Source organism: Microtus pennsylvanicus, chromosome 13 (assembly GCF_037038515.1).
Source record: "Microtus pennsylvanicus isolate mMicPen1 chromosome 13, mMicPen1.hap1, whole genome shotgun sequence".
Lineage (NCBI taxonomy): Eukaryota > Metazoa > Chordata > Mammalia > Rodentia > Cricetidae > Microtus > Microtus pennsylvanicus.
Genome location: NC_134591.1, coordinates 69905849 through 69931206, shown reverse-complemented (window position 1 = coordinate 69931206; position 25358 = coordinate 69905849). Strand labels below are relative to the sequence as shown.

The 25358-nt window shown below is 50.2% G+C and overlaps 1 protein-coding gene across 2 annotated transcripts in view; it reads left to right on the top strand.

Moving 5' to 3' along the window:
- The first annotated feature begins 311 nt into the window (after positions 1-311).
- The window catches only part of Vwa5b1 (von Willebrand factor A domain containing 5B1), a 65019-nt gene continuing 39972 nt past the window's right edge, over positions 312-25358 (top strand). The window contains exons 1-5 of one of the 2 annotated variants that reach the window (XM_075945787.1): positions 312-479; positions 788-1084; positions 20961-21123; positions 23018-23161; positions 24650-24920. In XM_075945787.1, coding sequence (XP_075801902.1) covers positions 20985-21123; positions 23018-23161; positions 24650-24920 — 554 coding nt within the window. In that variant the 5' untranslated portion in view covers positions 312-479; positions 788-1084; positions 20961-20984. Of the gene's footprint in view, positions 480-623; positions 1085-20960; positions 21124-23017; positions 23162-24649; positions 24921-25358 lie in introns of those variants that run through there. The other variant, XM_075945788.1, reaches the window with a different exon arrangement.

The window sequence follows — 25358 nt, the reverse complement described above, 5'->3', positions numbered from 1 at the left end:
CTAGCTCCAGAGTCAGGACCCTGGGAGCTCTGTCCAGCATTGAATTACCTCAAGGTGCGGCAATTTGTTCCCCCTGGGAGGGGCTGCCCAAAAGCCTGCCATCCCTGGGAGCCAGACATTTGCTAGCAGTCCCTGCAGGGGTTAGCCAAGCCTGCTAAGTGGCCTCCTGCTTCCTCTTGTGCTTAGGAGAAGGGGGAAGGGAGGGCGCAGGGTGGGGGAAGGCTGCACAGTCGTGTGAGCCTGGGGTGATTGTCATGGTTACGCTCTGACAAAACAAATGGCTCTGCTTCCTGCAGGCCACCTAAACAGCCATCGCAATGTTGGCATTGATCAAGCCAGCTGCCAGGGCAGCCAGGCACTGGGCTCGGGTACCAGCGCCCAGCTTGGGAGCCCTCTCCAATAGCTTTGGGCACAGGGAAGCAGCTGCTGCGGCTGTGGGGAGAAGTGTTTGCCCTCACACATGTTGCTTCTGGGACAAGGTAAGGGTCGGTGCAACCAGTGCCCTGCAGTGCAAGGATAAGGGACCTCATCCCAAGTGCAGAGGGTGCGCATGAGTGTAGAGGCACGGGGAGTTTGTATGGAAGTGACTGAGCACTGTGTGCTCACTCTGTGGGGAGGGGCTCAGGAGGTTCCAGCATCATAAGTGAGGATGTAACCACATGTTGCTCCCATGCCTCTCTCTCTCTCTCTCTCTCTCTCTCTCTCTCTCTCTCTCTCTCTCTCTCTCTCTCTCTCTCTCCCCTCCCTCCCTCTGTCTCTTCTCCTCCTTCTCCCTTTTCTTCCTTAGTGTCTGTTTTCTGTGTGTAATTCTCTCAGCGTCTCCTCCCTAAGTCTCTGTCTCTCTTTATCTGTCTGTCTCAGCCTCCCATCCCTGCCACCTCTTTCCACCATCTCCCTGTCCCCATCATTTCTAGTCTGTCCTCTAGGGCTCCAGGGCAGTCAGTGCTCCGCGGGCTGCCCACCCTCGCTGCCAAGCTCCAGGCTCGTGCCTGCTGCCCTCTGGGTGCCTGGCGTGCGACTGTCTCTACAGCCGCTGGCTGAGTGTGCTTTCTTCTCTGAGCCCTCACATCCTGGGATCCTGGAGGTAAGAAGGCTCTGAACAGAGAGGGGGCATCCTCGGGTAGGGAGAGGTGGGGGGTCAGGGTATTTGGCACTCTGAACGGTGATTTCTGTTAATGTGCCAAGCCCCTGCTGAAAGTGCACTCATATCTCCTGCCGCAGCTCTGGAGGTCCTAGGAAGTCCTGGTGTTTTATTCTGATGCTCCTGTCTCAGCTAGTGGCACAGGAGGTTTGGGAATTGGGGGGCCTGAAGCCTCTAGCCCCTCCTCCACTCTGAAGAGCAACAGGCACCTCTCTCTCTCTCTCCCTCTCTCTCTCTCTCTCTCTCATCAGACAGTATACCCTTCTCCTTCACTTCCTCTGCTGGGACTTAAGCCTGTTTTCTGTGTCCACCTATCTAAACCAAGCAAGTCATGGGAACTGGGCAGAGGCCAAAGTGCACAGGGTGGCCTGCATCTCACTGGGAGGAGGGGCACTCAAGAGCACAGAACTCCTGCAGTTAACTGGGATCAGACTGGGGACTGAGCCCAGTGGTCCATGATATATGTGGGATATGTACTGGGGAGGCATATAGAGGCACATTTCTGGAGGGAGATGATGTGTATGAAGCAAGTCACGTGAGTAGATGAAGTGGACCATGGTACATGTATACAAACATGTTTACATTTCAGGAATATACGTGCAGTGTGCTTTTTAACCAGTGATGCGAAGGGAATTAAGAGTGTGTGTGCTGTGTGTGGGGGGGGGTATGAATTAAGATTGTTAAGACTGTGGGTTAAGCCTGACCATGGGTGACTGAGCAGGACCCCTGAGGTCTGACATATGAATGCAATGTGCTTCAGCTTTGGGGTGCTCATTCATCTCCAGGGGCAGTGCTTGGACCATTTCTAACCCAACTCAGGTCATAATCCGTGACTCAACACAGTATGGGAACTGTGTGCCTCTGGGTAACCTGTGGGGCCCCTGTTTTTCAGGCTTGAGACAGGCCAAGATGCCTGGCATGGGGGTGACTTGGGCTAGAAGTATCCCTCCACCATAGCTTTAGGAGCTGGGAAGTTCAGGGACCTGTAGCCTCCTGTCATAACCACTGTTCCCAAATGTGGACCAGATGTTGCTCTCAGGATGGTCCCTAGCCATTGGTCATCAGGCTGTGGGTCAAGTTATCCAGGTCATGGGGAGATGTACCTGGGTGGTAACAATGTGCCGTGGTTGGAGGGGATTTGGGTGTCTACCGAGATACCCTTCCCAGCTCACCTAGTCAGCTTTGGCTGTCTGTCTCTTATAACTGTTCTCCTTCCAGAGAGTACCTCCTCTGACTGGCTGTTTTCTCAGGGCCAGACAGGTGATGTCAACCGTAGTCCTAGGGAAGTCATCTGTATAAACATCCTGGGGAAAAGAGTCTGAAGAAGGGGCACCTGGGGTCCTGGACAAAGACCATGGCCTTGGCCTTTTTCTTGGTTCAGGTTTGGCTGTGTGCCGTGGTTTCTCACAGGGCCTCCAAAGACTTAGCTCCAGAGCCCAATGGCCAAGCCCTATAGACTCTCTTGGTCTCATAGGCTCCCTTTCTTGAGCCAAACTGGGGAGAGCAAAGCCATGTCAGGTGACTTTCTAGCAGCAGGGAGGTAGAGTAGAAACGGATCAGCAGAGTTCAGTGAACCAACCGTACATGGCTCCAGCCTAAGGTGTGCGGGAGTACACAGGTCTTTCAGTCTTGTTAACTCCACCCAGTTTCTCTCCTTCGCCTCGGGCACTTACCTAGCCGTAGAGCTGACCCCTGTAACCCTCTATATACCTGGATTCTTTATAGCAAGGGGATTGGGGTCCAGAGTGTTCAATGAGGGACAAGGACTAAGATTGGGGGTCAAGGGTGTTAGTGCAGGGGATTGGAGGAAGCCACAGAGGCATGAGGCCATGTAGAAAAAGAGAGGCAGGAAAGTAAGTGTCTTTTCTATGGCGGGCTGTGTAGACGGGTGGAGAAGGAACAGAACGGTTTGGTCCCCAGAGTGTTGAGTCAGTTTGCATGATCAGGCAGGGCGGGTAGGGAAAGGGACAGGAATGAAAGTCACTGAGTCATTGGATGCCACCTGATGCCAGGTACTTGGCTGGGTGTTGGGTTTCTGTTCTCGAGGAAATGAGAGCTCAAGTTGGAGAGGGTGGTAATCTATTTCCTAAGCTTATGTCAACCAGTACCCACAAGAAGAGCCCTTGAATTTGCGCTCTAGGAGCCAGTCAAGAAGCCAGGGATGAAGGGCAGAGATAGTCTGGGGTTTAGAAGCCATTGTAGACATCCGTGGATCGTCCACTTGCTCACTGTAGCTAGGAGAGACTGAGCCACTGTGAGAGAGAGCAGAGAGCTGGCAAGGGGGACAGCCTGGGATAAGAGCTTTAGGGACATTCACTTCCAGCTACTGGCCTCACTGTCTCCCGGCCCTGAGAATGAACTCGCAGAAGCGGGAGAGGGAGCAGTTGGAGAGGAGGCCAGTGGCTAGTGTGACTGTGCCAGACCCTTACCCTGATGCAACGGCAATGCCATTTTATTAGAGAGAGGCTGGAGTTGGGGCAAGTGGCCTAGCATTTCCTCAGTAGGTGCTGCAGGCCGGGTATGTGTGAGAAGAGACACTAAGGGTCTTCGTGCTACTTCTAGAGATATTCAGATCACTCCATGAATGGCAGCTCTTACATATACCTCAGAGGAGGAATCTACTTGGACTTCATGGAAGAGGAGGTGGGGCTTAAAAGAGCCCAGCATGGTAGGTAGCTTTAGAGAAACCCGGACATGGGTGGTATGGCTCAGAGTCAAGGAATGAGACTAGTCCAGGGCACAGAGTCAGGACTAATGAACAAGCATAAATTATAAGAGCCTGTGAAAGAGTCTATGGGATCAGGGCTCTTGAATCTGCCATGGGACCTGGAGAAATCGGGAGGATCTTGGTCCTGTATCCATTCTGAAGCCCATTGCTAAGTGACGGGCTGTGAAGTCTTCCTCTTCCTGCATCTGCACTAGGACTCAGACTCCTGCCTGGAGACTGCTCAGAGTCTCTTCTCAGGAGACTATGACAGAAACCGGGCTAGAGCAGGGAGCTGGAGAACAGCCTACAATGGCGCCAAGCATAGCTCCAGGAAAGGGGCGGTCTATCAGGTTTATATTGTATCCCCACTTCTTAGTTCAGGCACCTTGCAGACCTCTGCCTAATCTACTATCTGAGACCACACACTTGCTGGAGTCTAAGCTTAAAAGTTGTCCCCATCAGGGTCTTGGAGGGAAGCTCATAAACCTGAATTAGATTCCCAGAACCCACTTTAAAATGCCAAGTGTCACGGAAAGTGATTGTAATCCCAGCTTTGGAGGAGCTGAGATGGTGGATCGCTAGGGCTCGCTAGCTAGCCAGTCTTCTCTAATCGGTGAGCTCCAAGCCTGGGAAAGACCCTGGCTCAAAAGGAGGTAGATGGCATTCCTAAGGATGACACCAAAGATTGACCTCTGACCTACACACACACACACACACACACACACACACACACACACACACATGCACACAGGCACTCATACTCACACACACACACACACACACACACACACATATATATATATATATATATATATATATATATATATATATATATATATATATACTCACTCACACATATGCACACACACATTCTCTCTCTCTCTCTCTCTCTCTCTCTCTCTCTCTCTCTCTCTCTCTCTTATGGTTTCTATTCCAGTGATAAAGCACCATTAGCAAAAGCAACTTGGGGAAGAAAGAGTCTATTTCAGCTTCTAGCTCTCAGGCCACACCTTGTCACCGAAGGAAGTCAGGACAGGGATCCAAGGCTGGAACCTGGAAGCAGGAGCTGACGCAGTGCCCCTGGAGGAATACGGTTTACTGCCTTGTTCCTCACGGCTTGCTCATTCTGCTTTCTTATAGCAGTCAGACCAGGAATGGAACCACACACGGTGGCCTATGCCTGCCCACATCAATCATTAATAAGAAAATGCCCAATAGATTTGTCTACAGGCCAATCTATGGAGACATTTTCCCAATTGAGAGTCCTTCTTCCCAAATGAGTCTAGCTTGTGCCAAGCTGACATAAAACTAACACACACCCTACACACCCACACACACACCCTGCACACACCCTGAACATACCCTCTACACACCCTGCACACACCCCATACACACCCTGTATGCCCCACACGCCCTGCATACACACCTTGCACACACCCCGTACACACACCCTGTATGCCCCACACGCCCTGCATACACACCCTGCACACATCCCGTACACACACCCTGCACACACCCTGTACACACCCTGCACACACCCCATACACACACCCTGTACGCCCCACACGCCCTGCATACACACCCTGCACACACCCCGTACACACACCCTGGATACACACCCTGCACACACCCCGTACACACACCCCATACACACACCCTGGATACACATCCTGCACACGTACACAAAGTCCGTGTCCCAGAAGGATACTAATGAACTGAGTCCTTGTGCAAATGGTCAGCATAAACACCTGCCCTTACTCAGGCCCATGTCAACCCTTGCCCATTGGTTGGCGCCTGTGTCCATCGGTGTCTCAGAGAAGAGATGGCCACAGAAAGTCAAAGAATTACACCATGGAACCGAAATCTCAGGGAAGCCATGAGATTGAATGAGGAGATTTAGAAGGAATGTTGGGTCTTTTGTTGTAAGCAGAGGCTGCTTGTTCATTTCCCAGCCATCCAGACCCGAAATAATCACACAGAAACTATGTTAATTAAATCACTTTTTAGACTATTAGCACTGGCTTCCTATTGGCTAGCTCTTACATCTTTGAATTAACACATTTCTGTTCATCTGTGTATCACTATGTGGTTGTGTCCTACCGGTAAGGTTCCACCTGGCATCTGGCGTCTGTTTCCTGCTGCCGCTACATGGCTTCTCACTGACTCTGCCTTCTTTCCTCCTCTCTCTGCTTGGAACTCCTACCTTGTTGGATTCTGCTAAGCCACTGACCGAAACAGCTTTATTCATTAACCAATAAGGGCAGCACATAGACAGCAGGACTTCCCACACCATTTTGACCCAAGCAATGCCGTAGACAAAGGAGAACCTGGCCACCAGGCCAATGAATGGCAGGAAAAGAGAAAATTGACAGCAGTGAAGTATGAAACTTCACAGTGAGCTAAGCAGAGAATTCTCTAGAAAACTTGTACCTACCCAACTCAATACTTAATTTGCTCTTTGTTCATTTACAGTTTTTGTTGTTTATTTGTTTGTTTTAGTATTTTTTGTTTTGTTTGGTTTTGTTTGTTTGGTTGGTTTTTTGAGACAGGGTTTTTCTGTGTAGCCCTGGCTATTCTGGAACTTGCTCTGTAGACCAGGCTGGCTTCATACTCAGATATCTGCCTGCCTCTGCCTACCGAGTGCTGGGATTAAAAGTGTGCAGCACCACCACCACCCAGCTTCATTGAAAATTTTAATATACACTTATAATCTTATAATCAATGTAGAATTCTGTTTTCAAGTTTTTAATCTTGCTTTTTTCCAAAATAAAATCCCAGCTGAAAACTTTCCTCACCATTTCCCATGAAACCTGGTCCCTGTTTTAAGTGGAATCTAGGGTCTATCTCTGATCCAGTTATTGGGGGACAGGATAGGAGTCTGTGTTTTAAAACTTGTGAGTTGAGTAAGTGAGTGAACGAGGAGGGAATGCGGAGCTGTTGCTGGAACTGGGAACTTTCAACTGTTGTTGGGTTGTTGCTTCCACGCTGTCCACCACCACACCTCACCCCTCTGTTCATTTGTTCAACATTTAATGAGCATCCGCTGGGTGCTAGCCACTCTCCTGAACACTGTTGGGAAAACGAAAACTGTCTTCATGGAATTTATTCCATAGTGCGACCCCTAGTCAGTGTCCTTTTTCTGCCACGCCCCAGTCTCTGCCCCTGACCATCATCTTAGCTTACAGACCGGAGCAATCATGGCTTCACTAGCCAGGTTCCATTGTGTCGCAGTAACAATAAGCACATGTTCATGCCACATGCCCAAAGCGGGTCACATGTCATCAAGGAATGCCACCGTTCCTACACCCGTTTTTCCAAGATTGCTATGGCAGGCAGGAAACAGGACATCGCTAAGCACACACTGGTTTTCAAAGTCTCCGGTCCAGAAGCAAAGGGATTTACTTATGCATAACATACTTCAGGTTTTAAAGGGGGCAGGGGCACACAGCCTGCCCTGTCTCTATGATGAGGAGAGCCCAGATCTGCTCAGCAGCATCGAGATCACTCTAGGTTTAACCAAAAGAACATGGGCGCCTGTCAGAACACTCACAGGACATAGGGCAGAGTGGAGAGATTAACCTAGAATAGCCACGTCCAGGGTCTTAGCTCAACCCCGGTCCTTGGCTCTCAGCTCTAATCAGCAGATGAGACTCTCTGTGGTAAGAGTCAAACTCCCACCCCTTAGCAGGGCAGCAGGCTAGCTTTAGTAGAAGACTCAACCCTCCTTCGCTTCCCATCTAAGCCCAGGTTCCCTGATCCTGAAGAGGGAGTCACGGGGCCGCTGGCTTTTGTCTCTTGTTTTCCCTCTCCCCTTGCTCTTCGTGCTCTAACATTTATGGATGTGGCGGTGCCTTGATTACAAATTGCACAAGGTATGAACGAGTGCTTTTATGACTCACGGCCGCATTTGAAAATGTTAATTGGTCACAGGCTAAAAGCTCCCTGGACAACTTTTAATTACATCATTTTTACTCTTTCAAGCCACCGAAGACTTTTCCGAGGTGGCCCATGCACAAGCCCTTTTCGAGGTCTGAGCTTGGCTACCTTGGCCACGTCCTCCTATGACCCCAACATAGGAAGAGTCCACCATCATGCCTTCCAAAGTTAGCCGAAACTCTCACTATGGAGGTTCCCACCTCCTGTCTCAGCACTCAGATTGATAGGCAGGAGGGCTGATTGTGACTTCGAGGCCAGCCTGTACTATATAGTGAACACCAAAAATAAATAAAAATAAAAAAGCTGGGGGGACGGGGAGCTGGTCGCTGTGTGTCAGGCCTGTTGTACTTCCTCCTGATGGCACTGGGTAGCAGGCTTAAGTTCTGTGCCCTTCTCACAGGTCAGGAAACAGAGGCTTAGCCATATGAAGTAATGTGCCATGTCACTGGGTGGTACACACCAGCGCCTGGCTTCAAGCTGAATTCTGTCAGGGATCTAAGGCAAGAGCATGTGGCTCCCAGGCCGACTGAGGAGGATGGCAGCTACCTCCTCTCTCACTCTGATTGGCTTAGTCTCCATTGCTAACACCTCTGGTTGGTATCCAGGCCTCTCAAAAAGAGGATTTTCTGGTGGCTAAGGGATCCCCTATCTCTGGGTGTTGCTACGACATTGTAGGAAACACGGGGACATGGCTTTGTCAGGGTTCTGGTCCCACATCATCATCTACTACAAGCTCCCTGACCCAGGTGGGTTTCTTAACTTCTATTTACTCTAATCATCTCTAAATCAAAACAAAGGGATGCTCACACCTAGAGAGTCCCGAGAAACGGGGTGATAATCCAGGCATGCTGATTAACGCAACACTTGACTCCATTGCCGTCTGTTTGGAGTTAGGCCTTTGAGTCCACAAATCCTACTTCTGTAAGCCCAGTTGACACTGGGGGTGCTCAGCATCCCAAAGGCAGTGACTCCCACCTGTGACTTATTAATTTTCTGAGGGTTCACATAAGCCCAGGGGCACAACAAACCATGTTCCAGGTTGGTTCTCCTGCTGCTTGGTGCCAGTGCCTGGAGAGAGCTACGTTGAGATGGCTCTTTCCCTTTCATTCCGTCACTGGCCCATAGGTCACGTGCTTAGTGCTGATGGCAGGAGAGTAAAGAGGCTGAACTGCTGGTTAAAAACTTTCACCCCACCCCAAGGACGGGAACCAGGGTGGCAAGGAATCCCGAGGGCACACCCAGAATCCAGGGAAATATGAACAAGAGCAAGCTGGCTGCAGGTGCACTGATTGAAGGCAGCGAGCAGCAGAGGGCCGTGGTCCAAACTATAGGTTCCCGAACTTAGGTTCAAATCCCGCCTCTATCGCCATGTGACTGTGTGACCGGGAGGCTTACTTAACCTCTCTGATATTGGTCCCCTACCCTGTAAAGGGATAATCTGTCTTACAGAAATTCAACGAGAGCGATTGAGGATCCTCCAGAAACCTACCTCCAGTCTGACCATGGACAAGCAGTTTCCTTAAAGGGGCAGGGTGGTGGAGATGCAACGCAGGGCATGGCTTCTGGTCTGACCTATCCTGTGTCTCCAAAGTCCCTCAGTCCCTGGACTGCCCACTAAGGAAAAAAGCCTGGCATTTTCTTTCCTAGCAGATGTCTGGCCTGGGCACAGCTCGGTGGGGCTCATTCTACCCGGGTCCCTCATTCACTAGTTCTGTAAACAGGCATTGAAGGGGGATAGGGTTCAGAAAGTGACTGCCCAAGCCGGAGCCCCTCCATCCGAGGCTGTGTCACCTTTAGCAGGGGTTGGAGCCTTTCCAGGTCTCAATTCTCTTGCCTGCAAAATGGGAGTGGTAGGCTAATAGCCATGCCCGCTTTCCTGGCCGGGCCTGAGGATTACCCCCACCTCCTCCTAGAAAGCATTCGGGGTTATACCTGGCATTGTGTCGGTGTATTATTGTTTCATTTTTTTTAACTGTTTTGGACATTTTTCTGTATGCTGGGAATAAAACAAAGACAATGACATCTCTGGTTCCTACCCCTAGGTCTCACTTTTAGAAACCTTAGGCAAAGACAGACACTAAACCTGTGCCAAAAGCCCCCTCTCAAGGGCAGTTTCAGAGTAGCCCTTTCTCCATCCGTCATCCTATGCACTCCTCTGCAAGCAGGTAGGCACGGACTGGAAGCCATGTTAAGAATCCATTTAGTGCCTCTCCACGGGGCTCCAGGGATGCTGGCAGCTGGGAGGGGGGGAGGCTCACCTTTAAAGGTACCGCAGAAAGGTGGTTTAAACTGAATTTGTGGAAACAGAATCCAATTTTCCTGGCAACACGTGGCCTTGTTTGAGAAGACTTCAGCTCTGCAATTTCCCTGGGGCCCCAGGGAGCAGGCCACCTGCCAGTCAGCAACATTTGCAGGCACTTAAGCCACACCTCCAAGCAGCTAAGGATGTTGATGGAGATCCTATTTCTTCTGAGTTTATAAGTGCCACCTGCTCGGTTCTCCCTTCTCCAGCCGGTCACTCCCTCTTAGCCAGAAAGTTCAGGAAGTGTGGACAGCCTGGGCCTCTGCCTTCTTGGAGGTGACTGTCTTGGACATCAGCACTGGCCAAACTCCATTCTCCCAGGCAAGAGGACACTCTCCGAACACCGAGGATAGAGAGGCTGGGCATTTTCTGTTTAATCATTTTTCCAGGAAAGACTACAGATGCCTCTGAGATGGGGTGCTATGAGCTTTGGGCTTAAGGAGAAAAAGTTCTCTACTATTATAGATGAGCCCACAGCCAGGACCTTAGTCTCACTCCCTGATAATATAGTCTATCCTATTCACTTACCCACAAAGCCAGTACATGGCATCCACTCATTGTGTCTGTTTGCTGTGGGTCTTAGTATGTGGCTCAGGCTGACCTCAAACTATGCTCTTTCCTCCTTAGTCTCCAAAGAAGTGGGATTACGGGCATGCGACAGCACATCCTACCAGTATCAACTATGGGTCCCACACTGAGGGGGACGACAGACATCATTTTACTATTTAGTTAATTTGGTCGGTTCACATACAAAGTACCGGGCTGCATCTAGGCATCTTCATGCAGATGTGCTGGTATACTTTGTCCTCATCCTGACCCTCTCCCCTTGCCTCCGGTGTACTCGCCCCACATCCAGCTTCTCGGTGCTTTCATATCCCATGGATATTCTATTACACTGTATTTCCTACCTCCGTTAAGATCTCTTCCTGCCTCTCATCAGCCCCTTTCTGCTTTCATGACCTCCATGCATGCGTACAAACACACACACCTACATCCATACATAACTTTAAACCTAGGTTCTGCATCTGTGAGAAGATGGGGCGTGTGGTAGTCTTTCTGAGTCTGGCTTATTTCACTAAACATTCATGATTTTTTACTCTGCCCATTTTCCTACAGATGTCATGATTTCACTTTTCTTTATGGCCACATCTACTGTGACTATGTGCCCCCTTTTCTTTACCCATTCATCTGTCCATAGACATCCAGACTTGCGTCATTTCCCAGCTAGTGTAAATAGTACAATGATCAACACGGGTGTGCAAGTGTCTCTGTGATGTTTTAACCTGGAGTCCTTCAGGGAAATGCCCGGGAATGCCTTGACTAGATTGTACAGTACAGAATTCTGCTTTTTCTTTTTCTTTTTTTCTTTTGAGGATGTCCTGTATTGATTTCCACTGTGGCTATGCAGGTGTATATTCCCAGGAACCATGAAGGGTTTTTCTTTCCGCACTTCTCCAGCGTTGGCTACCGCTTGTCCTTTTGATGACAGCCATTCTGACTAGGGTGAGACCGTCTCAAAACAGCTTTAATTTGCAGTGCCCTGGTAACTAGGAGTGTTGAATATGTTGAAGACTGTTTATTGGCCGTTTGTGTTTCTTCTCATGAGAGCTGTCTGTTCGGTTCATTAGGCTGTGTGCTGATTGGCTCATTTAGTTTCCAGTGTTTATTTCTTCAGTTCTTTATATATCCTAGATATTAATTCTCCTGTCTGGTGTGGAGGCGGCAAATATGCTTTCCCTTTGTGTAGGCTGTCTCTGCTGACTGTTTTATGTAATTCTGTTGGTCAATACTTACAATCCTTTCTTGTACTGCTGGGATCCTATCCAGAAAAGCCCTGCTTGTGCCTATAGACAGAGTCTCTGCCTCCAGTTCTACCGGAATGGGTCCTGGTTGGGTAACTGCAGAAGAGGACACAAAATATGAGAACAGGGACTATGTCTGTCTTGTCCCTGGCCATTGGCTGGGCCTGGCACAGACTCTAGCCTTCGGTAGGCATGCCCCATGCATCTGCTGATGAAATACAGCACACCCAAAGGAAATACAAGGCATGAGAACTGCTGGCTTTCTCTGCAGGAAGGACTTGGAGGGCTCCATGGAAATGGGGGTCTCTGAGCTGGGCCTTGAAAGAGGCTAAGATTCCCTCCAGGCCCCTGTTAAAGCAGCAACACCAGAAGACAGAGCTCAGAGTAACAGTGGGGGGGGGGGAGGAAGGTTCGTGATGAGCTCCAGGATGAGATGAACGCAATAGAGGTGGGGATCTGGCCCATGGATGGGTGATTCTGGAATGGGAACCAGAATGTGGGAACCCTAGAATTCTAGAAGCTTAGTACAATTGACTTAGACTCTGGGAACTTACTCACTGTGGACCACTTTGATGGAAGGATTGAGTTGCCAGACTGTGGTTGGGTCTTGAGTTCCCTCAAGAAGTGAAAGGACTTTCTAGAGGTACCAGAAGGAATGGGACCCCAAAAACTGAGGTAAGATGGTGGGATTGAGCCCAGGTTAAAGCTATGAGTTTGTACTCTGTCTAATACAAGCCCTGCTGAACATGATCTGGTATGGGGGGATCTGGCCAGGTTGGGGGTGTGAGACTTCCAAATGCCAGGACAGAGCCAAACAGCCATGTCTGAGACAGTAATGTTGAGTTGTTCTCAGTTAAACAGATTTTATTTCCTGACTGAGACCCTGATCAGAAATCTGATCGGCAGAAATCCATGGGAACCTCTCTACTCTGCGGGTGTGCAGAAAGCTAAGTCCTGGAGCACTAACTCGGGCATTCAAGGCACACAGCACCAGAACAGCGGGGCCTATTGCTTTGATAGCTGTTCTATATGCTCTAATGCCTAGTAAGTCTCCAGCATTCCTCTGAACACAGGCCTAGCCACACCGGTCGAGGTCCTAGCTCTGTGCTTCTTTTTTTGTTGTTGTTGTTTGGTTGGTTGTTTGGTTTTTCGTTTGTTCATTTGTTTTTCTTTTGGGGCAGTGCTAGGAATCAAAGGGCCCTGTATACATGCTGGACAAGCGCTCTACCAATGTGCTGTAGCCCAGTCCTTTCTAAATCTCTTTTTACAATGTCAAAGTCCCCTAGCAAAGGAGTGTAGAGAGCCCCAGGCCCCAGGAGCCCTGACATAGATGCTCCCCATCCTACCTGTGAGAGTTGGAGTTGCCGATTCCAGAATTCTTCTGCCTGCTCCTTTCTATCCCTATTCTGTCTCCCATCCGCAGTACAAGCTGAGAAGCAGCTCAGGACAGGGACAAGGTTGCGAAAGTGGGAGGGGCTAGTGCCCATCGAGGCTGGTCTCTGGAGAGCTGTGAGTCTGAACTCGTGAAGTGGTGCAGAGGTACAAACCCTAATAGTGTCGGTCAGCAGAGAGGGCCTATGAAGGCACCCTCATGAGAGAGCTTTCTCTGAACCAAGCCTGACAGAGGACATTAAGACAGAGGCAAAGAGGTCACAGCCAGTGCTCACAGAGAACTTGTCAGCCTGTCCACAACAGATGGATGGTTGCCATGCCTTGGGATATGGAATGTGACAGACAAGGTGCCATGGGATGTGGAAGCCATGGAGAGACATCAAGAGTGTCAAGAAAGACTTCATGGGGCTGGAGAGATGGCTCAGCCAGTAGAGCGCTTGCCATGTAATCAGGAAGACCTGGTTTGGGTTCCTAGAACCCATGAGGAAAATGCACAAGCATGGTGGTGTACATCCAAAATCTCAGGGCTGAGGGGATGCAGACAGGCAGGTCCCAGGGACTCACTGGCCAGCCAACCTAGTCAAATCATTAAGTTCCAGGTAACAGTAAGACACCTTGTCTTGAAAAAAATAAGGTAGAAGGTTTCCTCAGAAATAATACCTGAGGTTAACTCTGGCCTCCACACACATGAATGTGACCCTGCACACATATACTCCAGACAGACAGACAGACAGACAGACAGACAGACACTCCATACATACATACATACACACACACATATATATATATATATATTCAATACAGCTATGCACACATACATACACTCACACTCCAGATACACACACACTCTCCCTCAAACATACATATACTCCATACAGATACATATGTGCACTCACACACTACACACACACATTCCATACAGATACACACACACACACACTTATAGACACACATACATACATCACAACATAATACACTCTATACATATATACATATTACATGCATACACACACTATACATGTATACACAATACACTCCATACAGATACACACACACACACACACACACACACACACACACACGGAGAGACACAAACAGAGGAGGGGACAGGAGACTAGGCCTTGCATGATGAATGGGACTTTGAAAAACAGAGAAGGTGGCAGCCATTATCTCAGAAAAAAGTTCCAGGATGACAAAAAACCAGCGTGTTTGAGCCTCGGTGAAATCAGAGTGTAGGAGGAAGGTTGATATACAGGACTTGGCTGGAGGTGACACTGGTCAGAGATGAGGGCCCACGGGGAAAGCCTTGAAGAAGATGCAAGGAATTTGGCTTTGCCCCACTGGACAAAGGCAATGGAAATCAATTAAGGAGAAACGGAGGCATGTGTGCATGTGTGTATATGGCGATAAAGAAAACAGACTGGGCTGAAGGAGCACGTAGGATGTTACTGGGTGGTCCAGAGGACAGCAATGAAGCAACAGAACTCGAGAGATGTGGAGACAAGAGAACACTCAGGGAGACCCCCCAAGGCTTAGAAGAAAGCTTAGTGAAGAAAGCAGCGTGTCCCCAAGGTGAAGTGTGTGGACTCCACAGTCCCGCTGCTAGGGCTCGTCTCCAAGCCTCACCACTTCCCAGCGGTGGGATCTTGAACAAGTCCTCTCACCTCCCTGAACCTTGGTGTTTTGTCTATAAAAGAGAGATAGGAAGGGGCCAGTAAGGTGACCCGGAGAGTAAAAGATGCCTCCGGGCAAAGCAGACCACCCGAGTCTGATTCCTGGCGCCCTCATGGTGGGAGGAGAGAACCGACTCCCTGCAGCCGTTCCCTGACTTCCACAGGCATGCTGTGTCATGCACACGCACAGTAAATAAAACGCAAGAGATTTTAACAAAAGGTAGGAAGAGTAGCTGCCTCTCATGCACGTTGCCAAATTACAGGTTCATGGCACTCGGAGTGGGATTCATCCGTTCGCGGAGCATCTGCTGTGGGCGACGCTGTTCTCTCGGTAACAGATACAACAGCAAACAAGCTAAAACACAATCCCACCCTCGTAGGCTCATACTCTAGAAGAGTGCGGGGACATGTTAGACAAGATAAACAGAATACACATTGGAACAGGTGTGTGTAGCAAGGAAGAGACTCAGCAGGGGAGTCTGGGAAGCTGTGGGTAATACCACAGAGCAGTCGCCAGTGAGGTCTGAAGCTGAAGCTTCAGTGGAGATAGAGACAAAGCAAGAAAAGAGCAAAGGATGCTGGGTCAAGAGAAAAATGCAGGAGCAGATGCATTGTCCCCAGAGAAGCTAATGGAGCCAGGATGGTAGCAGGGCTGGAAAGGGAGGCCCTGAGGCAGGGGCCAGGGAATGTGTGATTGGGACTATGGGCACAGAAAGCAACAGAAAGAGGCCAACAAGCCAACAAGCACTGGGGCTCCCTCAGAGAGATTTTTCCAGGACACAAGAGTGGTGTTCTCATAACAATAAGGGGGACCAAGCAAGGCATCCGTCTGACCCTGCCACTGAGGTACCAACCCAGGAAATCAGCAGACAGTACAGGTTAGGTTCATCCTAACTCAGGATGCAGAGTCCCAGGAGTTGAATGGCACATGAGGATTGGTGGCTATAGTGGCCCTATGGGAGATGGGCTGTGGCCAGGAGCTGGTCCAGGCATGGGAGACTCAGGGAGATGGACTATGGTCAGGAGCTGGTCCAGGCACCTAGAATAGTTAAGCGTCCTCTCTATGAAACTGTGGATTGTTACAAGAGAATTAGGCCTTGTTGCGGGAGGAAAGGAAGGTTTAGGGACTCAGTGTCACACACAGGAATGGAACTTAACGACTTCAGCCTACAGGGTTTCTCAGAGGAGTCGCTGAGGAATCCGGTAGCCACTCCTCTCCCTCAGGAGAGCCAACAGCTGGCTTGCTATTGGGATTGAGGATGCGTTAATAATGAATACTTCCTCATTGCCTTATCAGTGCAAGGCTGGTTCAAGGGGCTTGGGATTTGGCCATGAGAAAGCCAGGCTCTGTCCCTGCCCTGTGGAGGGGAAGCAGATGCTGAACGACAGCCAGAATAAACAGCTATTTCTGATGTGCGTGCGAGACTGCTACAGAAAGCACAAAGAGGAAGTCAAGCGAGTCCTGGAGGAAAGGGCTGAGGGAAGGGGTTGCCAGGTTAAATGAAACGTCAGTATGTGCCTGCCTTAGCAAAGGCCCGAAAGGGGAGCGAGCCATGCAGACATCCAGGAGAAGGCTATTTCTAGGTGTGAGGACATCCGTGCGAAAGACCTCAGACAGAAGAGCTGGAGAGACGAAACCATGGGGGGGGGGGGGGGGGGTTAACAAGGAAATCCAGTCTGCAGGGCCTTAAGATCCATGGAGCACATCAGGGGTTTTTTACTCTGGCAGTCACATGACTGTGTCCTTACCTTCAAAGGGTGGTTGTGACTGCTTCTCTGAGAATAGGGAACCGTGGGGTGGAAGCTCATGAATGGGTCAGATTCTAGGCGTGCAGTCTCGCCGTCTGTCCCTTGCGCTACCATCTATAGCCACACCCTGCCTTGTCCCCACCACAGAAAGCCAGCACCGAGTGTCCTTTGACGTCCTTGCAGCAGCTGATAGTCACTCATTCATTTTTACTCTATAAATATTTATTGAGCCAGGCATAAATACAAATAGCGTCCCGAACAGGCAGAAGGCCATCATTTGAGCTTCGGCATTTCTAAGCCACCAGAGGCCACCTTTGATGCCCTAGAAAGCCACAGGGAATTCATACAGGTACATCATTCAGTATGAGATCCAGAGGAAACTGGTCTCGCACCCCATGCCCTTCCCATCATTCCATCTGCTCCTCAGGGAACATGAAACCGCAAACAAATGATCACTCAAAACACCCCTTCTCTAAACCTTCCTGCCTGCCTTCCTCAGCCTCTCTTAAAAGTTTTGTGTGTTTTGTAACAGGATCTCCCGAGCTCTAGCTGGCCTGGAAGTTTCTGTGTAAGTCAGGCTGGCCTTGAACTCACAGAAACCAGGAGTTCTCGCGTGAAGCAGGCTTTCTCCTTTTCATTTGGTTTAGGACTCAAGCTTGAAAAATGTTACCGCCCACTTTTAGGGTGGGTCTTCCCCCACCTAAAATTAACCTAACCAAGATAATCGACTATCGACCCTGATGTACTGAACCTTCAGCCAGTACTAGATCCCATCCTCAGGACAGACCAGGGTCTCACACGCATAGCTCTGGAGATGGGTGGGTTTGCCACTGTCTCTCAGGATTCCCTAGAGCCTGCTGCTCACTGGAGGCCCAGGCTGGGAATGGAGCCAGGAGAAAGGACACCCAACACAATTGCTCTCCAACAACCTCAGGGACCTACCAAAAGACCATCAGACACACCGCCACCAAACTCGTCTAGGACCAAACACGTCTCTCGCCAGGCCTCAGGGTCCTGTCAGCACAAGATTAACACCTTATCAGTTCTGCAGAGAGTAAATGAGACAATATATGTGTTTGGCTCATTGTCGTCGCCTAATAAATTCTCGCTGTCATTTGCGGTGTCTTCTTGACTCCCCAGTTTCATCTGTTACAAGATTATAAACTCTCTGAGATAAAGCCGTGTCTTATCTTCGTCTCCTCAGAGGCTATAGAGGATCTGAAACACAGTAGAGACTTATCAATGCTGGCAAACGTGTGTGAATAAGGGCCCTTGGGGTTGAAAGTCTACCTCTCCCAGGTTTTCAAGCTTTTGTACGCGTATATACTGTTGAGCACCCGACATACATCTGTTCCTCCTTTTTCTCACCTGTCTTCCTCCTCCTGATCCCCATTGTCCTCCACTAATAATTTTGCTTCCACTTTCACGATACATGCATGAGCATACATGCAAACATATATGTTATTATGTGTATCAACATGAAATCTGGGATCCACAAGGGAAAGACAACCTGGAATCTGTCTTTCTGCGGCTGACTTGTTTTCTGTAATGTGATTATCCCTGGTTGCATGGATTTCCCTGCAAATGGTGACTTCATTCTTCCTGAGGAATCAAAGATATCCCACCATGTTACAGACCTCATTTTCTAGGTGACTGCCATTCTGATGGGTGGCATGGGCTCTCAGCACAGTTTTTGACTTGCATTCCTCTGGTAGCTAGTGAAGTTGAATATTTTTTAAATGCTTTGGTCATCTGCATTTCACCTTTTGAGAACTGCTCATTCCCTTAAGTCATTTATTAATTGGGTTGTTTTATTTCTTGTTGTTTAGTTTTGAGTTCCGTGCGCAGTCTATACGCTAACCCTCTTTATCAGATGGATGGAGAATTTCTCCCATCCTGTTGACCAACCCTTCATGTAACTATTTCCTTTGCCATACAGAAGCTTTTAAATCTCACGGGTCCCATTTGTCAATCATTGGCCTTACTGTGGGTCAGCATCAAGAGGGTCTTTTTAGAGCCAGTCTGGCCTAGGTTGCAGAACCTCCCATCCATACCCACTTTCTGGGTGTGAGGCATAGGATGGGAAGAGTGGGCTGGACAAGATGCCCATGCCACACTCTACCCCAGAATGTACCAAGGCTCGAGTCCAAGTCCGCAGTACATCTGGTTTCCCCCATCAACATTCTGGACAGTAGAGAAACTGTGGGAGAAGGAAGAGAGAGGACCACAGATAGCGTGGGATGCGGCTCACTCAGGAAATGAAGTCTGTCATCGTTGCTTGCTTCCTGCAAGAGGCCGGCCTCTGCTCTGGCCAGCAAGACAGACGACAGAGCACTGGAGCCAGCGGTGTGCTCCCAGCTCTCTTCCGCCTTCCGTTATCAGCCAGCCTGTCAGGAGATAAGGCCAGCAGAGCTGTCTGGGCTCCAGTCACAAGGGAGAAGATAATTAAAAAGATGACGCTGGCCAGGCCGTGGAGGGGGGGGTGGGCAGGGGGAGACACCTGAGAATCTCACTGGAGACATCAATAGGACAGAAACTGGAAGCACAACCTTCCCTGAGAAGAGGCAGAGTACTCAGCACTTAGCAAATAGTGCCATCAGATGGAAAAAGGTCACCAGTCCAGGAGCTTTGCCTGGCTCAGACAGAAAGAGGAAACCCAGAAAGACCCCCCACTTACACCTTCGCTCCCCACCATTCAGAAGCATTTGCCTTTGTGGGAGGTCCTCAGAGACTCATTAGGTCTCCATTCACAGTCCTGAAGATTCAGCTCCGGCAAGATCTAGATGGCAAAAGGATGAAGCAATTTGTTATTCTTTCCACTCAGTTGGCACCGAGAGGTCAAAGGAGAACCAATTAGGTCCTACCCACATCTTCTACAGAGAACAGTTACAAAATAACCTCGCAGGACTAAAGATGCTCAGATGAGCTGGTAGAAATATGACAGCAGAGAGAAGATGGGGTGGGAGAGAGGGATGAAGGATGCTGGGCAGAGATAGTCTGACCTCGACCATTCTGGAGGAGGAGGAGGAGGAGGAGGAGGAGGAGGAGGAGGAGGAGGAGGAGGAGGAGGAGGAGGAGGAGGAGGAGGAGGAGGAGGAAGAGGACGAGGAGGACGAGGAGGACGAGGAGGACGAGGAGGACGAGGAGGACGAGGAGGAGGAAGCTCCTCCATCAAAAGCAGGAGTGGGGTCAGACTTGCAGGCAGCATGGCAACAAAGAGGCAAGAAGAGGAAGCTGCTGAGCCCCTAGTGTTTGAACTGCATTGCTAAGGGGTGGGGCTTAGGTGAAGAATGGGCCCTGGACCAGTTTGCATTCAAAGGGCTTTGGTGGCCATTGGTAGGTAAAAGAGAGTGGCAGGGATGATGGGGACATGCTCACTTTGTGTGCTGGAATGGGCCTGCTGGCCACTGGCTTCAGCCAGAAAGAGTATATTCTATGCCGGGAAGAGATAAAGTCCAGGTGGAGGTGGTACCTTGGGACCTGTGTGCTGGTGTCGGAGAAGGAAGGCCGTGGATAGAGTCAAGGGCTTTCCCTGAGAGAAGTCCCAGCCCTAGCCATGGGTCGGGTATGGGGAAAGGCAAGAAAGACCCATCTGGAAGGATGGCAACTGTCCTGATTTGGGGGTCTTTGGTGACTTTTAACCCCCCCCCCCCTTTTTGGGTTTTGAGACAGGGTTTCTCTGTGGCTTTGGAGCCTGTCCTGGAACTAGCTCTTGTAGACCAGGCTGGCCTCAAACTCACAGAGATCTGCCTGCCTCTGCCTCCCGAGTGCTGGGATTAAAGGCGTGCGCCACCACCACCCAGCTGACTTTTAACCCTTAACAACCCACGTGTTGACTGCAGCGAGTTGGTTTTCTGCAGCCAGGGAAGGGGACTTGGAGAACTGCTGCAGTCGATACCTTCATTTTGCAGCGAAAATGTGATCCTCAGAGATCAGGAGACATAGGGATGGGGTGAGACGTGAGCCCTTCATCCCCACCCACGCACAAACCAGGAGGAGGGGGAGTAAGTAAGTCCAAACTGTTTGGTTGGTCACTTCCGTGCTGGCCCTAACTCTGGGTGCCATCGGGATTTTAGCTTTTCTACTTGTGCCGTGAGACGTCAGTGACCAAGTCCCCTGCTCTCGGGATGCTCATTAACCCTGAAGTCCCCAAGGTAAGCAAAGACCATGAGGCTGCAGTTTTTAGGGCACTCAAATGAGATTAGGCTTGGAGGGTTATGGGCCTCTCCTCGGTACCCAACTGCCCTGTCTCCTCCAGGCCCTGAGCTGAGGAGCCAACAGAATGCCTGGCTTGCTGAACCGCGTCACGGGGGCAAACCTGCCTCTCACTGTGTCTGATGTCACCTCCTATGTCAGCGGCTATGCCCTGGGGCTCACGGCCTCCCTCACCTACGGCAACCTGGAGGCTCAACCCTTCCAAGGTAACCCCGCATGGATTTCCTGGAACCACCTCCTCCACATTGAGCCCTTGTCCTGTCACTCACTAGCTGTCTGGTACTGGGCTCCTTCCTCTGCAAAATGGGATTTCTAGGACGGCCCCACGGGTTTGAAGTGAAGGAGAACAGAGAGCAGGAAGAGCTAAGATTTGGGTTCTGTAAGGAGGAATTGCTGAAGTAGCAGTACCTGACAAGAAGCCGCATGGGTGGACGTGTGGATAGGAGCTATCACTGGGCAGTAGTCTGGGTGGAGGACAGGGGCTGGCTGTCACACACCTCTCCTTCCCCCAAGCAAGGGACTGACAGATGTTGTCCAGGGGTTAACTGCGGGCAGGATTCTCTCCCCTAACCCCTTTTGTGTTTGCTTGTTTATTTGGTTAGTTGGTTGGGTTTTTTGTTGTTTTTGTTTTGTTTTTTAGACAGAGTATTGCTGTATAACTCTGGCTAAACTGGTACTCACTATGTCCTCCTGGCTGACCACATACCCTTAGCAATCCTCCTGCCTCAGCTGCTAAGTGCTGGTATGGCAGGCAGGTGTCACCGCATTCGACCTGGACCGCCTTCTTATTCGGGGTGATGGAATCTCCTAATGGCTAACCCATTCTCCCAGGTCCTGTGTCCAAACTCTGTCACCGCCCCAGTGCTGCTCTGGGGACCAGCACTACCTGAAAGGAACCTACATGGGAACTTTCTTCTCTGGGATGTGGGCTGGACAAATGGCCTTGCTCCTCGGTTCGAGGGAGCCTAGAGCTGGAGACTGAAAACGGGCTTACCTAGGGACCCTCGAGACACTGATGAACAGCTGTGAGATTGACCAGCTTTCCTCTTGCAGGAGGGACAAGTGTCCCATTTTATAGATAAGGAAACTGAGGCTCTGAAGGACAGGAAATCAGGGTTTGTGGAGTCCTCACCACGGTCTCAGCACTGTGCTGTCTCCATGGAAAGAAATTGAGGTCTTCAAGCTCAGCATCACTTAAAGCTGACCAGAAATGCAGGCTCCCAGGCTCTGCCCCCACAGGGATTCAAATCCAAACACCAACAACCTCCCGACAACTTGCATATTCCTCACGCCAAAGTCAGCTCTAAAACAATAGCCAGGCATGTGGATGCTAACTAGTAACCCAACTACTCCAGAGGCTGGGGCAAAACGATTGAAATGTTATGGTCTAGCTGGGCTATGCAGCAAGTTCAAAGCTAGCCTGGATAACTCAGTGAGACCCTGCCCCAAAATAAGAAGTAACAAGAGGTTGGGACTGACACTCGGTGATCGATCACTTGCTTAGCTTGTGAAAGGCCCTGGGTTCAATCCCTAGAACGTCAGGAGAAGTAAGGACATAAGAATGTGTGACACCTACTGTGTGGTGCATGCCTTAATGCAGGCACCTTGAGGCTTGCTGTAGGTGGGGACACTAGACTTAGAGATGAGTGTCCTGTCCAATGTAGCAGGGTTAGGAAACATGAAAGGCCTGGGTCTGAACCCTTCTCTAGCTCTTCCACAGCCCCACCTACTGATGGCCAGCGGCAAGCCAGTGATCGTGGACCAAATTCACCACCCAGTCATGTACGCCTAGGCCTAGGCACAGCCTACACGACAGCCCAGGCTTTTATTTTGCTTGGAAACCAGACTATCTGGCCCCTGAAGCTCAGACATCCAAGGGTAAAAGCTGGCAAGTGTTGGACATGTTCACTTCTTCACGCTGCCTCCTGCTGCCCTCACAAGCCTGGTTCCATCCCCGGTCGGCTATGTCCCCTCGAGGGCCAGTGAGTATGGTCCACAGATCCAAGTACAACCCTGGCAGATTCCAGGCTGACTCCCTCTGGGAGCTGGACATGTAGGATGGGGCTGAGCACCCTGTGACGCTGACCCTCACTCCACCAGGTCTGTTCGTGTATCCGATGGACGAGCATACCACAGTGGTTGGTTTTGAGGCAGTCATTGCTGATCGTGTTGTCACCATACAAATCAAAGACAAAGCCAAGCTGGACAGAAGCCACTTGGATATCCAGTCTGCCACTGTCACAGGTAAGAAGTCCCCGCGGAGCATGGTGAGGCTGACCTGGGTGGAGGCCGCCAGAGCCAAAGCCTCAGGCGCATGGCAAGGCAGCATGGGACTGTCTTTATTTCCATATTCAAGGTGCAATGAGGATCCAAAGAGGGCAGGTCCCAGATCTTTCCTGCACAGAGACCGTGTGGAATGAGTCACACCACGGGCTGGCTCCTAGCCTAGTTTTCATGAGTGATGTGAGCTTAGATAAAAAAACAAATCTTGTCTGAGGACTGGGGAGATGACTCAACAGTAAGAGAGCTTGCCACACAGGTGTGAAAACCTGAGTTTGGATCTCCAGTATCCAAATAAAAAGCTGGGTGTGACTGTCTGTCCTTAGGACCCCCAGCACTGAATGGGGACAGGGGTCAGAGACACAGGCGGGAGTATCCCTGCGCTTGCTGATGAATCAGCTTAGCCAAAAATCCTTAAACTCCAGGTTCAGTGAGAGACCCTGCCTCAAGCGAACAGTGGAAAGCAAAATGGAAGAAGGCACCCAGCATGCCCTCTGGCCTTGATGAACTCACAGGTGTGTTCACCTGTGTACAGATGTGCACGCACACTCGGCCACATGCATGCATGCACACATGCACAAGCACACACATCTGTTAAAATAAGTAATCAGAGCCACTTAGTGCTAAATCAGTGCTTTCCAAGAACTTATGCTACCGTAAGTTCTGGCAGCATAGCTAGTGATTCCTGCTAGTGAGGAAGCTGAGGCTCAGAAAGAGGCGGTGGCAGGTTCAAGGTCACACAGTGTGTTAGTGACTTGGCCCATACCAAGTACCACACAATGTAAGCAAATCGGACCATTGACTGTCAGAAGAAACTGAAGATGTCAACATGAGCATCCAGATGTAGACAGATTTTTAAAATCAGCACTCATGGATGGCACCTTCTGGTGTGTGTGTGTGTGTGTGTGTGTGTGTGTGTGTGTGTGTGTGTGTTGATCTTTTGTGACCTGGAGAAATTGCTAGGACGTTCCCAGGAATAGCCATGATGGGACATCAGAAGTGCCTGTGCTTGTGAAGGTGCTGATGTTGTTAGAAGAGAGGAAAGAGACTTGACTAGGGACTAGGGAGGCTCTCACGGTGGGGGAGGAGGTGATGGATGGGTGAGACTAGCCAGTGGGACTTTCAGCCTTTCAGATGAAAGCAAATACATGAGAAGAAGCAGGCGTGCGTCAGCTGGTGCCTGGGTGGGGTTTGTGGGGTGGGCACGTGATCCTCTGGTGGGTTCTCTTCGTGGTTCTGAGTCTCCTAATGGAAAGCCACAGCCTCCACTCAGACCCTGAGGGTACAGAATCCAGCCAATGAGCTAATAATTGGCTGAGCAGCTTGGGCAAGCCGACCCTTGATGGTGGGCCTCAGTTTCCCCATAAGCAAAAAGGGAACTACTTCATAGCAAACTTAAGAGGGGGCTAGGGACAAGGTCTGCACAGCACCTGACGCCAACCTGGCACTTAGGGAACATTCCACACGATGGGGTTCCCATCACCCCTCATTCCTGCACACCGGGAAAGGTGGCCTTGGACGAGGATCTGGAGCGGATTCTGTTCGTGGTCAACCTGGGGACCATTGCTCCCATGGAGAATGTCACCATCTTCATCAGCACCTCCTCGGAACTTCCCACGCTGCCCAACGGGGCTGTGAGGGTCATCCTGCCGGCTATCTGTGCCCCGACTGTGCCTCAGTTCTGCTCTCGCAGCTCCGGCTCCTCCAGACATCAGGCTCAAGGGTAAGGAGGCCCTGCCCAGACCTGGACCTGATCGCGGGCAGCAAGAAGGAGACGGGGGGGGGGCAGGGGAGGCATTTGGGTCCTCTTACTTTCAGGGTTCCAGAACAATCTACTGGAAATGTTCATTCTGGCACTGGCAGAAGTGCAAGGCTTTAGAATTTCTAGGGGTTATTTTTCAATGCACTTAAGAGGGATTTTTATGAGTATTTACTATATGGTAAGCCCTAGGACTAAGTGTTAGGGATAAAGAAGGGATAAAATATGATTCATGCTGTTTAGAAACTTGGAGGGTTTGGGCAGTGGTGGCACACACCTTTAATCCTAGCATTTGGGAGACAGAGTTGGGTGGATCTCTGAGTTCGAGTCCAGCTTGATCTACAGAGTGAGTTCCAGGATATCCAGGACTACACAGAGTTCTTGAAAAACAAAAACAAAGAA